The sequence below is a fragment of the Staurois parvus genome, unplaced genomic scaffold, assembly GCF_062004578.1.
Source record: "Staurois parvus isolate SC_StPar_1 unplaced genomic scaffold, SC_StPar_1.0 ptg000096l, whole genome shotgun sequence".
NCBI classification, from domain to species: domain Eukaryota; kingdom Metazoa; phylum Chordata; class Amphibia; order Anura; family Ranidae; genus Staurois; species Staurois parvus.
The window spans coordinates 3821805-3836212 of NW_028317892.1; the positions used below are offsets into that span (position 1 = coordinate 3821805).

General features: G+C 40.8%; 1 protein-coding gene across 2 annotated transcripts in view; it reads left to right on the plus strand.

Moving 5' to 3' along the window:
- Nucleotides 1-4223, plus strand: part of YJEFN3 (YjeF N-terminal domain containing 3) — a 209414-nt gene extending 205191 nt beyond the window's left edge. For both annotated transcript variants that reach the window (XM_089670836.1, XM_089670837.1), the window contains exon 6: nt 3974-4223. In XM_089670836.1, coding sequence (XP_089526962.1) covers nt 3974-4173 — 200 coding nt within the window. In that variant the 3' untranslated portion in view covers nt 4174-4223. The remainder of the gene's footprint in view (nt 1-3973) is intronic.
- Nucleotides 4224-14408: the final 10185 nt, after the last annotated feature.

Consider the following 14408-nt stretch of genomic DNA (forward strand, 5'->3'; position numbering starts at 1 on the left):
GTCAGTAGGGGGCCCCATGAGATGCCCCTGGTACCTTTTTCATAGTTTTTTTTTAGTTTGGGCAAGGACACATTGGCCCCATGATCCCCTATTGCCCGGGGGCCCCATCATTTGTCAGTCTGCCCCTGGTCCAAAGTGTCAATATTTTGTGTGGCCACCATTATTTTCCAGCACTTCTTTAACCCTCTTGGGCATGGAGTTCACCAGAGCTTCACAGGTTGCCACTGGAGTTCTCTTCCACTCCTCCATGACGACATCACGGAGCTGGTGGCTGTTAGAGACGTTGCGCTCCTCCACCTTCCTTTTGAGGATTCCCCACAGATGCTCAATAGGGTTTAGGTCTGGCGACATGCTTGAACAGTCCATCACCTTTACCCTCAGCTTCTTTAGCAAGACAGTGGTCATCTTGGAGGTGTGTTTGGGGTCGTGATCATGTTGGAATACTGCCCTGTAGCCCAGTCTCCGAAGGGAGGGGATCATGCTCTGCTTCAGTATGTCACAGTACATGTTGGCATTCATGGTTCTCTCAATTAACGTCTCAGCACTCATGCAGCCCCTGACCATGACACTCCCACCACCATGCTTGACTGTAGGCAAGACAAACTTTTCTTTTTTATTCTTCACCTGGTTACCGCCACACACGCTTGACACCATCTGAACCAAATAATTTTTGTTTATCTTAATCTGTGTCTCATTAGACCACATTTGTCTCATTTGTCTCATTGTTTATCTTAATCTTTGTCTCATTAGACCACAGGACATGGTTCCAGTAATCCATGTCCTTAGTCTGCTTGTCTTCAGCAAACTGTTTGCAGGCTTTCTTGTGCATCATCTTTAGAAGAGGCTTCCTTCTGGGATGACAGCCATGCAGACCAATTTATCAATCAAAAAGCTCCTATACAGCCACAAAACACTACTTCCTCCCTAGGAAGTGAATAAACTATTAAATGTACTTTTTGTGATAAACTTCCCAATCAGCCCAATCTATCTCAAAAATTCAATAAACCAACATATTCCAAAAGGTGATGATCAAATCTAAACGGTTAGCGTGCGTGCGTAATGACGTCATTCTTCTAACGCGTTTCGTCACTTCCGGACTTCATCTGAAGGGATCTGAAGGGCGGCCATTTTGTCGGTTGGAAACGATCGTTTTTTCAACCAGAGACTGAAATGTGCAGTACAGAGAGCTGGATAAAGTGTTTTTACATGTAAGTGTGGAATAAATTTATATCTTTTTATGAAATCTGCCTGATTGAGCCTTCTCTTTGTCCATATGAGGAATACCCCGGGATAAGAGTGATGGAGGAATGCCTTTCCTATCTAACAGTATATGCCTGAATATACCATAAGAGGGTAATGGTATTTAGCATCTACTTTGGCTGGAGTATATAGGATATTGGTACCTAGTATCACTTTTCACTTGAGATTGGAGTGATCACGAGTTCTCACGTTTATTTTTATTTATTGATTTTTCACTATTTTTGGTGTGATTTGAGTTTTGCACAGTGTGAAGCATATATATATGTTTGAGGATATTACACTATGATATATTTTTCTTTTTACTTTTGAGGATAACAAGGCATTTTTGGAGAATCGTTTTGCTTCACTGAACACATAAAGAACGTTTTTGTTTTTCTTGGGATTTTTTGGACATTTATTTGTTTATATTACATACTTTTTTGGAGATTTGGACACTTATTATTATTTTTTGGAGATTTGGACACTTTTATATATATTTTAATTTATTATATTTTATTTTATTTATGTTATTTTATCATTTATATTTGATGATTTTGGAATATATATTAGAGGGGTGGTTTATTATTATTTTAGTTTAGATTTGATCATCACCTTTTGGAATATGTTGGTTTATTGAATTTTTGAGATAGATTGGGCTGATTGGGAAGTTTATCACAAAAAGTACATTTAATATGCAGACCAATTTGATGCAGTGTGTGGCGTATGGTATGAGCACTGACAGGCTGACCCCACCACCCTTTCAACCTCTGCAGCAATGTGGCAGCACTCATATGTCTATTTCCCAAAGACAGCCTCTGGATATGACGCTGAGAATGTGCACTCAACTTCTTTGGTCGACAATGACGAGGCTTGTTCTGACTGGAACCTGTCCTGTTAAACTGCTGTATGGTCTTGGCCACTGTGCTGCAGCTCAGTTTCAGGGTCTTGGCAATCTTCTTATAGCCTAGGCCATCTTTATGTAGAGCAACAATTCTTTTGTTCAGATCCTCAGAGAGTTCTTTACCATGTGGTGCCTTGTTGTGTTTCCAGTGACCAGTATGAGAGAATGATAACACCAAATTTAACACACCTGCTCCCCATTCGCACCTGCGACCTTGTAACACTAACAAATCACATGACTCCGGGAAGGGAAAATGACTAATTGGGCCCAATTTGGACATCTTCGCTTAGGGGTGTACTAACTTTTGTTGCCAGCGGTTTAGACATTAATGACTGTGTGTTGAGTTATTTTGAGGGAACAGCAGATTTACACTGTTATTCAAGCTGCACACATACTACTTTACATTGTAGCAAAGTATAATTTTTTCGGTGTTGTCACATGAAAAGGTAGAATAAAATATTTGCAAAAATGTAAGGGGTGTACTCACTTCTGTGAGATACTGTGTGTATATATATACAGCAAATTCTGCTAGAAATATATTTGCCCTATATAATACCCGTAATAAGTAAATAAAAAATTCTCCTCTCGAAAAATATATCCCGAAGCCCCTCAACCTGAATGGGTGAGAAACCTTGGTGACATCTAACCTTTGTGACATGTCTGTGTCTTGTCAGGTGAACACACATGACACTCATTATTCTGTCCTGCCCAGGTCATGTTTATTGTTTTGTAGATTCATCATTGAGAATAATGGGTGTTAAATGCTTCTCTTATTCTATACTCAGTATACTAAATACACTTTAGTAGATTAATATTCTGGGCATTGGACAGGCAGTGAGAATGCCATTATTCTGTGAAATGAACACACATATATATATAGCTGCAGGGGCTAGCATTTATCACTGCTTTATGCCTAGGTTCACATAGAGTGTAATTTCAGGGAACAAGTTAAGTTAATTTGTAAGCTGCAAATGCTATGCAGGAATCAGGGACAAATGTACATAAAAGTGTATCTATAGTCATGTTTATTTTTTAGTTTTGGATACAGTGAGGAAGGATTAGAACCCCTGTAATGTTTTTACTGCAGTGCAGGACATCGTTCGAGTGATTTCCTTTTACTTACCTTTTGCCAAACAGCAAGTGAAGAAAACTTTCCAACAGTAATTTAAACAGAAGTAAAAAAATGTTTTTTGTTATGTAGAGAAATACTAGAACCCCTGTCAGCTTTTTTTTATTATTGTCTGTTTCTCTGGTGCAGAGTTTCCCTCATTACTTCTCTTGTAAGAGGGCGGTTGTACCCAAAACAGAAAGTGAAGGGAAATTTCTTTAACAAAGCCCCACTCTATCCAAAATGGAGAAAGATATACTTTAAAGAAGACCTGTACTAGGAAAAATTTCCATTGCTGATCTCCTCCTGAAAATGTTAATTGCCTGGCTATCTCTGACATTAATAATTTGAAGCAATAACCTGGAACAGGCATGCAGACTGAGGTCAAAACCCATATGCATACTTATTCCAGGTTAGTGACTCAGAATATGCTGAAGACCCTGTATGTACATGACAGTCAAACAACTAACATTTTCATCGCAGAGATTAGCAAGAGATCTCACAACATTTTCTCATTAAAGCTGAGCAGTCGAGTGCCTTGTGTAGAAAGCGATGCCTAGATAAAAAACAGAAATCCAAGTGTCAGTAGACTCAACCCTCTGTATGCAATCCAAGGATTCAAATTCAAATGAGTCTAGAGTACACTTTTCATGCATGTAATTTTTTCAAACTTGTTTGATATACATATACATTTGTATTTATTGATGAGTGTCTCTGTTTTTCAGGCTGGGATGTGGAATCTGGAAACGCTGAAGGCATCAATCCGGAGGTACTCATTTCCCTTTCTGCGCCCAAAAGATGTGCCGTCCAGTTTTCTGGGAAACATCACTTTGTTGCAGGGAGGTTCCTGCCCTATGATATACAGAAGAAATTTGATTTGAACCTACCAAAGTATTCTGGGACAGACTGTGTGGTGGAGATTTAGAATGGAAAATCTGTTTTTAAATCTGTCAATAAATGTATACATTTTCTGTATTGTACTGTGTACCGTGTTTTTAGTGATGCGGAAAACTATAATGGTTTTGGGCCAATTTTATTTTTACATTATATACATTTCAAACTGTTTTTTTACATTTTTTGTACTCTTTACTTAAAATTTTTATTTGAAAAAAATATAATACACACTGCACCTAAAACACTGATTATTATGGAACTTGTATAAAGAGAACCTTGAAGAAGCTGTTTGCCTTCAGATTGTCTCTCTGACTAAATCTTCATTGTGGCATTGACGCAGTAAAGAATTCTTTATGGCAACTTGACCATGCATCTCATTTTGAGTAATGTCGTATTGTGCTCCTTGAAACAACCACACCATCTTTTTCCACAGCAGCCTGTATTTCTCCTGAGGTTACCTGTGGGTTATTCTTTGTATCCCAAACAATTCTTCTGGCAGTTATGGCTGCAATCTTTTTTGGTCGCCCTGACCTTGGCTTGGTATCAAGAGATCCCTGAGTTTTCCACTTCTTAAAAAGTGATTGAATAATAGGCTTTGGATATCTTTATTATCCGTTTCCATCTTTACAAAGTTCCATTACCTTGTTACGCAGATCTTTTGACAGTTCACTTCTGCTCCCCATGGCTCAGTATCTAGTCTGCTCAGTGCATCCACGTAAGAGCTAACACACTTATTGCCTATTTATACACAGCACTAATTTAAAATTAAAAAGCCACAGATGTGGGAAATGAACCTTTAATTGCCGTTTTAACCTGTATGTGTCACTTTGTGTGTCTGTACCAAGTCCAAACATTCCAGGGTATGTAATCTTTGATCAGGGCCATTTGGGTGATTTCTGTTTATTATGATTTAAAAAGGAGCCAAACAACTATGTGATCATTTCTGGCATGATCAGTAATATTTTCAATGTCAATGCCAAAATTTCACGATTTCTGCCAGGGTGTGCAAACTTTTGAGCACAACTGTAGTTCCTTTGGTAGCTAAAATGTCCATAAAACAATGTAGTGCAGCGTTAAAAAGAATATATCTAATAAATTGCCTATATGATAAATTAGAATAAAGTTCATGGATATATGTTCATAAAATCTAAATGTTCCAAAAGTGACAATTGTGCTCTGAAGGTGCCTGCTTCAAAGATATTCCGATGCTCGTGCAGATGGAAATAATAAATACTCACCAGATGCACAGTTTAAAAGCGCATATATATATATATATATTTATATATATAGATGTCCTCTCATTGGGATCAGGGACATCTACCCTTCAGAGGGAGGATCACCTATCATCTGTTCTACCCTGATCCCATTGAGAGGACATCTATACCTATATATATAAGCACATTTAAATTGTGCATCTGGTGAGTGCGCAGTTTTATTCAAAAACTTTTAGATTTTCGAAAATTACAGGAAGTTTTTTTTTAGCTGGGCATTTTAGATTCAAAAGGTAAAAGGTATGTGAGCGCACTACAAGTAGCAGCTATGCACGGTAGGTAACCAAATATAAGCTGTAAATAAGAATAAAACAACGTAGTGCAGTGCTAAAAAATATATGTAATAAATTGCCTATATGATAAATTAGAATAAAGTTCATGGATATATGGTCATAAAATCTAAATGTTCCAACCCACTGCACACTCACCAGATGCACAATTTAAATGCGCATATATATAGAGGTATAGATGTCCTCTCAATGGGATCAGGGTAGAACAGATGATAGGTGAAACTCCCTCTGAAGGGTAGATGTCCCTGATCCCATTGAGAGGACATCTATACCTATATATATGCGCATTTAAATTGTGCATCTGGTGAGTGCGCAATTTTATTATTTCCATCTGCACGAGCACCGGAATATCTTTGAAGCAGGCAACTTCAGAGCACAATTGTAACTTTTAGATTTTATGACCATATATCCATAAACTTTATTCTAATTTATCATATAGGCAATTTATTAGATATATTCTTTTTAGCTCTGCACTACGTTGTTTTATTCTGATTTACAGGTTTTATTTGGTTACCTACCGTGCATAGCTGCTACTTTTAGTGCGCTCATATACCTTTCACCTTTTGAATCTAAAATGCCCAGCTAAAAAAAACTTCCTGTAATTTTTGAAAATCTGTAATTTTTTTAATAAAAAAGCTTCTTATTTGATAAGAATTCTTTTGGAAATACAGTGCTTTGAAAAAGTTATCATACCCCTTGAAATGTTCCAAATTTTGTCATGCTACAACCAAAAACGTAAATGTATTTTATTGGGATTTTATGTGATAGACCAACACAAAGTGCCACATAATTGTGAAGTGGAAGGAAAATGATAAATGGTTTTCAGAATTCAGTGTGGTGTGCATTTGTATTCAGCCTGCATTTGTATTCAGTCAACACTTTGTAGAACCACCTTTCGCTGCAATTACATCTGAAAGTCTTTTTTGGGTATGTCTCTAGCAGCTTTGCACATCTAGAGACTGACATTTTTGCCTATTCTTCTTTGCAAAATAGCTCAAGCTCTGTCAGATTGGATGGAGAGCATCTGTGAACAGCAATTTTGAAGTCTTGCCACAGATTCTCAATCGAATTTAGGTCTGGAATTTGACTGGGCCATTCTTACACATGAATATGCATTGATCGAAACCACTACATTATAGCTCTGGCTTTATGTTTAGGGTCGTCGTCCTACTGGAAGGTGAACCTCTGCCTCAATCTCATGTCTTTTGCAGACTCTAACAGGTTTTCTTCTAGATTGCCCTGTATTTGGCTCCATCCATCTTCCCATCAACTCTGAGCAGCTTCCCTGTCCCTGCTGAAGAAAAGCATCCCCACAACCAAGGGCGGACTGACCATTCGAGCACTCGGGCACAGTAGGAGGCCCAATGAGATGCCCCTGGTACCTTTTTCATAGGCTTTTTTGGGTGTGCTTTGAGTGTGGGCAAGGACATAGGGGCCCCATGATCCCCTATTGCCTGGGGGCCCCATGAGTTATCAGTCCGCCCATGCGCACAACATGATGCTGCCACCACCATGTTTCACGGTGGGGACGATGCCTTCAGGGTGATGTGCAGTGTTAGTCTTCTGCCATACATAGCATTTTGCTTTTAGGCCAAAAAGTTAAATTTTGGTCTCATCTGACCAGAGCCCCTTCTTCCACATGTTTGCTGTGTCCCCCACATGGCTTCTCGCAAACTGTAAATGGGACTTCTTATGGCTTTCTTTCAACAATGGCTTTCTTCTTGCCACTCTTCCATAAAGGCCAGATTTGTGGAGTGCACGACTAATAGTTGTCCTGTGGACAGATTCTCCCACCTGACCTGTGGATCTCTGCAGCTCCTCCAGAGTTACCATGGGCCTCTTGGCTGCTTCTCTGATTAATGCTGTCTTTGCCCGGCCTGTCAGTTTAGATGAACGGCCATGTATTGGTAGGTTTGCAGTTGTGTCATTCTCTTTCCATTTTCTGATGATGGATTGAACATTGCTGTGTGAGATGTTCAAAGCTTGGGATATCTTTTTATAACCTAACCCTGCTTTAAACTTTTCCACAACTTTATCCCTGACCTGTCTGGCGTGTTCCTTGGCCTTCATGATGCTGTTTGTTCACTAATATTCTCTAACAAACCTCTGAGGGCTTCGCAGAACAGCTGTATTTATACTGAGAATAAATTACACACAGGTGGACTCTATTTACTAATTAGGTTACTTCTGAAGGCAATTGGTTCCACTAGATTTTAATTAGGGGTATCAGAGTAAAGAGGCCTGAATACAAATGCACGCCACACTTTCAGATATTTATTTGTAAAAAAATGTTGAAAACTATTTATTATTTTCACTTCACAATTATGTGCCACTTTGTGTTGGTCTATCACATAAAATCCCAATAAAATACATTTACATTTTTGGTTGTAACATGACAAAATGTGGAAAATGTTAAGCGGTATGAATGCTTTTTCAAGGCACTTTATATCTACTTTTTGGAGTGACTATGCATATTAAACCATATTATAAATATTTAATATATCCATGTCATATAAGTCTGACAAGAACAAAATATTAATAGCTAAATATCAATCAAAATAAAACAGATGCTACAAAAAAGCAGGGTCACATGCTTTGTTTACATTTTTCAGAGGACCTCTCATTTGCATAAAATATCCTTTCATCTACACTTGTCAGTTGAAACAAGAAATTAAAAAAAAATAATTTTCAAACAAATGCAGCCATGTATGTACAGTATGTCAGGACAAAAAAATATTTGCAATACATGCACATTCCCCCATCTAATACGTACAAACAGAAGCAACAAAGCAAATCAGCTTCTTTAGATTTTTATCAAACCAAAATGTAAAAGTCAGGTATACTTACATGCAAAAGTAAGGCAATAGTAGAAACGTGGATATTATTTGGAGCTGAGAGAATTGTGCTCCTTTCTTCTGCTGCACAGGTGGTTGGATTGCATACCCAGAGGACTGAGTGTGTCATATTTGTGGTGGCCCTTCAGTGTTTAGCCAACCATACATGGTTTGAATATTGACCAGTTCAGCAGGGGTCGGCAGAGATTTGAACCACTTATGGGCAGGCTGATTGTACCCAAGTTGATTGTTGTACAACTTGGATACAACCAGCATGTCAGATTTTTCCATGTGATAATTGCCAGTGGGTACAGGCACTGGCAATATTCACTGTGTTCAGAAGACAACAGCTAACTGGGAGGGATTCCCCCATCAACACAGTCAGAGTCAACGGGGGAATCAAGCGATTTCAAAGCAAAAACACACCATCATCCATAGTTGTGACTTTCATCTTAACCACTTCACACCCAGCCCCATTGTTTCTTTAACTGGCTTTTTATGTCCAGGGGGCAGGAAGGACTGCCCAATGATTAACTTTAGAGCTCATACACCCCCTGCCATCTCCCAATCATTACTACAGACCGGGAGCTGCCTGACAGCTTAGTCACTGTGCTGGGAGCCATGGATGCATATGTTCAGCTTGGGAAGTTAAATCCCACCCTTTTTTGTTCGGTGTATGGGAGTGAAATCCCACACTTTTTGTTGCCACATAAATGCATTTTGTGGGTGGCAAAAGGTTAGAGACACACTGTCAATTAGCCCATTAAGGGCAAAATGACAATGTCTGTGAAAAGTCTATTTCCTCTCCCTGACCACTAATACTTGCCTCTCCAAAGCTCCTCTGCAGCTCTCTCATATTGTTCAAAATATTAGATGCTTCTAGGTATGGGAAAGCATGTTAAGAGAAAACAAAATAGGGCGCACTCTCCTCATGCATTACTGTGATAAAAATGTTTATTTTTATAAAAAAATTTATTAAAGCATGTAACTTCCTCCCTTAAGACAGAGCTTGGGGATAGTAGCCAATCACCAACCCCTGAGCACTGTCATATAACGGAGGGGATGACAACAATAATCTCTTGAGGATCTGACAACAGCCAGCACAGGCTATTTTGGTACCAGCTGCAACAGAAGCAGCAGGCACTGTCACTATTATTATTATAATACAGGATTTATATAGTGCCAACAGTTTGCTCAGCACTTTACAATATAAAGGGAGACAATACAGCAATAATACAGTTGAATACAAGAGGGTCAGGAGGGCCCTGCTCCTTGGAGCTTACAATCTAAGATTATTATTATACAGGATTTATATAGCGCCAACAGTTTGCTCAGCACTTTACAATATAAAGGGAGACAATACAGCAATAATACAGTTGAATACAAGAGGGTCAGGAGGGCCCTGCTCCTTACAATCTAAGAGGGAGGGGCTGGTGGTACAAAAGGTAATAACTGTGGGGGATGAACTGATAGGAGGAATAGAAGATTCCGTTATTAGCTGAAGGCGGGATAGGCTTCCCTGAAGAGATAGGTTTTCAGAGATCGCCTAAAAGTGGGCAGAGTAGGCGATAGTCAGGTAGATTGGGGTAGAGAGTTCCAGAGGTTGGGGGAGGTTCTGTAGTAGTCCTGGAGACGAGCATGGTAGGAGGAGACAAGGGAGCTAGAGAGCAGGAGGTCGTGGGAGGAGCAGAGAGGATGACTTGGGTGATATTTGGAGACAAGATTGGTGATGTAATTTGGGGCAGAGTTATAAATGGCTTTATATGTTATTGTTAATGGTTTTAATTTTATTCTTTGGGCAATGGGAAGCCAGTGGAGGGATTGCAGAGAGGGATGGCAGATATGGAACAATTTGTAAGGTGGATGAGTCTGGCAGCAGCATTCATGATAGACTGAAGAGGGAATAGTCTGCGATTAGGTACGCCAATAAGAAGGGAGTTACAATAGTCAAGGCGAGAGATAACAAGGGAGTGAATAAGTTGCTTAGTGGTTTCAGAGGTGCGGAGGTGAAGTCTACAAGATTTGGACAGTGATTGGATTTGGGGCTGAAAGGACAGATGGGAGTCCAGGATTTCACCTAGTACCCTGGCATGAGGGGAGGGACTGATGGTTGTATTACTGATCTTGATGGAGAAGTCGGGGAGGGGGCACGGGCAGGAGGGAATAGTATGAGCTCCGTTTTGGAAAGATTTCGTTTGAGGAAGTAGAGTAACATCCATGCTGATATGTCACTTAGTAGGTTAGTAATGCGAGAGGAGACTGAAGGGGTGAGGTGAGGAGTAGAAAGATTTGTGTGTCATCAGCATAGAGATGGTACTTAAAGCCATGGGAGTTTATCAAGTGACCAAGGGAGGAGGTGTAGATGGAGAAGAGAAGGGGTCCAAGAATAGAACCTTGAGGGGCCCCTACAGAAAGAGGAAGTGGAGAGGAGGAGACAGAGTTATAGGTAATGCTGAAGGAGCGTTGTGATAAGTGGGAGGAGAACCAGGAGAGTGCAGAGTCTCGGAGGCCAAGAGAGTGGAGTTTTTTGAGGAGGAGAGTAGAAAGAGTATGGAGTAGTGGCCATTGGTTTTAGCAGTTAGTAAATCAATAGTAAGTTTTAGTAGGGCAGTGTCAGTGGAGTGTAGTGAGCGAAAGCCAGACTGTAAAGGGTCAAGAAGGTTGTTGTCAATGAGGTAGGAGCTCAGGCGATTGTAGACTAAGCGTTCTAAGAGTTTAGAGGTAAACGGGAGCAGGGAGATGGGTCTTAAGTTGTTCAGGTTGGTGGGATCCAGCGAGGGTTTTTTAAGTATAGGAGTGATCTGTGCATGCTTTAGAGGGGAGGGGAAGGCACCATTAGAGAGGGAGAGATTGAAGATGTGAGTGAGGAAGCATAGGACAGAAGAAGAGGGTGAGAGGGGACAGGATCCTGTGGGCACATGGTGAGACGGGCTTTTGAGAAAACTTTAGTGAGCTCTTCAGTAGTAGCAAGGTCAAAAGAGGAAAGTGTTGAGGGAGGTTTAGTATAAGGTATGCTAAGTGGGATAGATGTCTGTGTAGTGGAGATGCCCCTACGAATTGCATCAATTTTGTTTTTGAAATGATTTGCAATCTCGTGAGCAGTGAGTGAGTTATTGGGTGGAGGTGGAGGCGGAGAAAGTAAAGCATTAAAAGTAGAGAAGAGATGATGAGGACTAGATGACAAGGTATTAATAAGAGTGACAATGTAGACTTGTTTGGCAGCATGGAGGGAGGAATTGTATGTTAAGAAAGCAGATTTGTAAAGGGTGAATGTTTCCTGAGATTTGGTTTTACGCCACAATCGCTCCAGTGCACTACTATGTCACTTACGATTTCTGGTGTCATCAGTCTGCCACAGTTGTAATGGTCGGGGCCTAATACTTGGTGTAGTTAGAAGAGCAAGTGAGTCTAGTCTGGATGAAAGCGAACTGTTGTAGACAGCCGTGGCCAGGTCAGGGCAGGACAGGGGAGAGATTCTGTCATAGAGGCGATCAGTTGCAGAGTGGAAAAGAGAAGGGTTTAAGTTGTAAAGGTTTCTGCGGGTAATTGTTTGCTGCTTGGAGGGATAAGTGTTTGAAGCCAAGTCACTGTAAAGGTGATGAGGTTGTGATCAGAGAGAGGAAAGGGGGTGTTTGTGAGGTTGTAGGGAGTGCAAAGATGGGAGAAAACAAGGTCTAATGTATTCCCATTAGAGTGAATGTAGGACTGTATCCATTGTGTTAAGGCAAAATATGAGGTTAGGTTGAAGAGTTGGGATGTAGTTGGGTTGTTCACATTAATGGGGATGTTCAAATCTCCAAGAATGATAGTGGATATTTCAGAGGAGAGAAAGTAGGGTAGCCAAGCAGAGCAGTTATCAAGAAAGCACGACACCGGTCCAGGAGGCCAGGAGATCACTGCAACCCTAATCAATCAACACCTAAGTAGATAATCACATATAGTATGTGGGTGATGACTCTTCGGGGGAAAGTTCTCTATGCAAATGAAGTTACATTTACATTTTTTGTACGTTTCAGAGAAATTTGGTTAGCTACAGATTGAAATGGAAGGTATTTTTTCTAAAATTAAAAGAATAAATGGCTTGTATATAGCAGTTATACAGTATATAAACCATGCACAAGTTTGGGACACCCAGGAAAAACCAAGCAGGTTTGCCCAGCACTTTTATTCATCAAGGCAGTAAATACACACAGTTCAAAGAAGAAGGGCTTTGTATAGCAAGTCCATAGCAGTAACAGAACAAAACATCTGCTCATCCAAGCCTCTAAGTAAACTTAGGTCAGTTCCTGACTAATAGGGTGCCCAAAATGCACAAACAGCGCTTGTACTTTTTTAGTGTTGTGTCAGCAGTCATCCTTATACTCATTATCAGTCTCTCATAGCAAAGAAAGCAGGAGAGCACTGAATCAGCTCATAGGTGTTTAAAAAAGCCTGTGCACAGATGAGATGACTAATATTGAGTTCTGGTTACCAGGTAAGATATGGACCTAGAAATGGAGGCTTTATCTCACCCAAAGTTCTACAAAGCCTTTTGGCTCCAGGACCCAGAACTGGACTTATTAAGATTTTGTGTATATAAAAAAATATATTCACAAACAGGTGAGATGCACATCCTACATACTGAGTGCTGGAGACAGGCAGGCTCCAATCTGCCAGTTAGAGAGTCATTACATCAGTTGTGACTGCACATGATGAAGAGCAGGGAGGCTTGAAACTGTTATATGTTTCACATAGATGTATGTAATTACAATAAAGAAATCTGTGATATAAGCATGAAACCTTCAGAGTGCGATTATTCTTTGGATATACATAACAGGCTTGGTCTGGCCATAGTACACACAGGGAATTTACCTGGTGAGTGGGGACCACCCTGCCCAACCCTTGGGCTGCAGACTGGTACCAGTCTGTGGCCTGTTGATGACCGGGCTGCACAATGGGAACTTGTTGCCACTCACCTCCCACTAAGAGGCTGTGCCTGTGTCTCCTCTCCCTTTCCGCTTTGAGAGGAGCTGGAGATCTCTACAGCCAATCCAGCCCTGATCCCTCAGATCGCACACAGAGTGGAAGGATTGAGGAGTGAGGAGTGGGAGGAACCTGAACTGACACTCGGGGGGGGGGGGGGGGAGCGTTCAGGGGCTAAACCATGCCCAGCCATTAGCTGCAGAGCAACTTCACGTTACTGATGGAGAGCCAGAAGAGGTAGAGGTACAGAGAGAGCCCCAGGGGGCCCAGACAGTGTGTAAGAGAGAGAGATCTACTATGCAGAGAGAAATTGAGATCAGAGAGAGATAGAAGGAGAGAGAGAGAGAGAGAAAAAGATCTACTACAGAGAGAAATAGATTTCGCAGAGAGAGGGAAAGATAGGAGAGAGAGAGAGAATGAGAGAAAGAAATAGAAGGTGAGAGATAAATAGAAGGAGAGAGAGAAATAGAAGGAGAGCGATCTGATGTATAGAGAGGAATTCCATATATAAAGAGAGCGATCTTTTTAGGTAGATCTAATATACAGAGTGCTCAAGAGAGGGGGGTGCTATGTGCTATCACCTGATTGTTAATAAAATACAGATCTGCAGCTCCTCCCGCTCCCTGCCCATAGGATGACATCATCGGCAGGGCGGGAAACCTTGGAGAGGACACACAGTCTGGATCCTGTATATACCCTGTCAAAGGTAGGACTGTGAAGGGAAGGCAGAGAATAAATGGGGGCACTGTGATTAGAGAGAAACAGGGGGGTCATAACTGCAAGGGGCACTGTAATTTACCGACTCCGTGAATATCCCATCACCAAATGCCCCTGCAAACGTCCATTTCCAGCTTTTGCATTCTCCATAATACAGGATAATAAATAATCCAAAAGCAGGATTAGGACCCT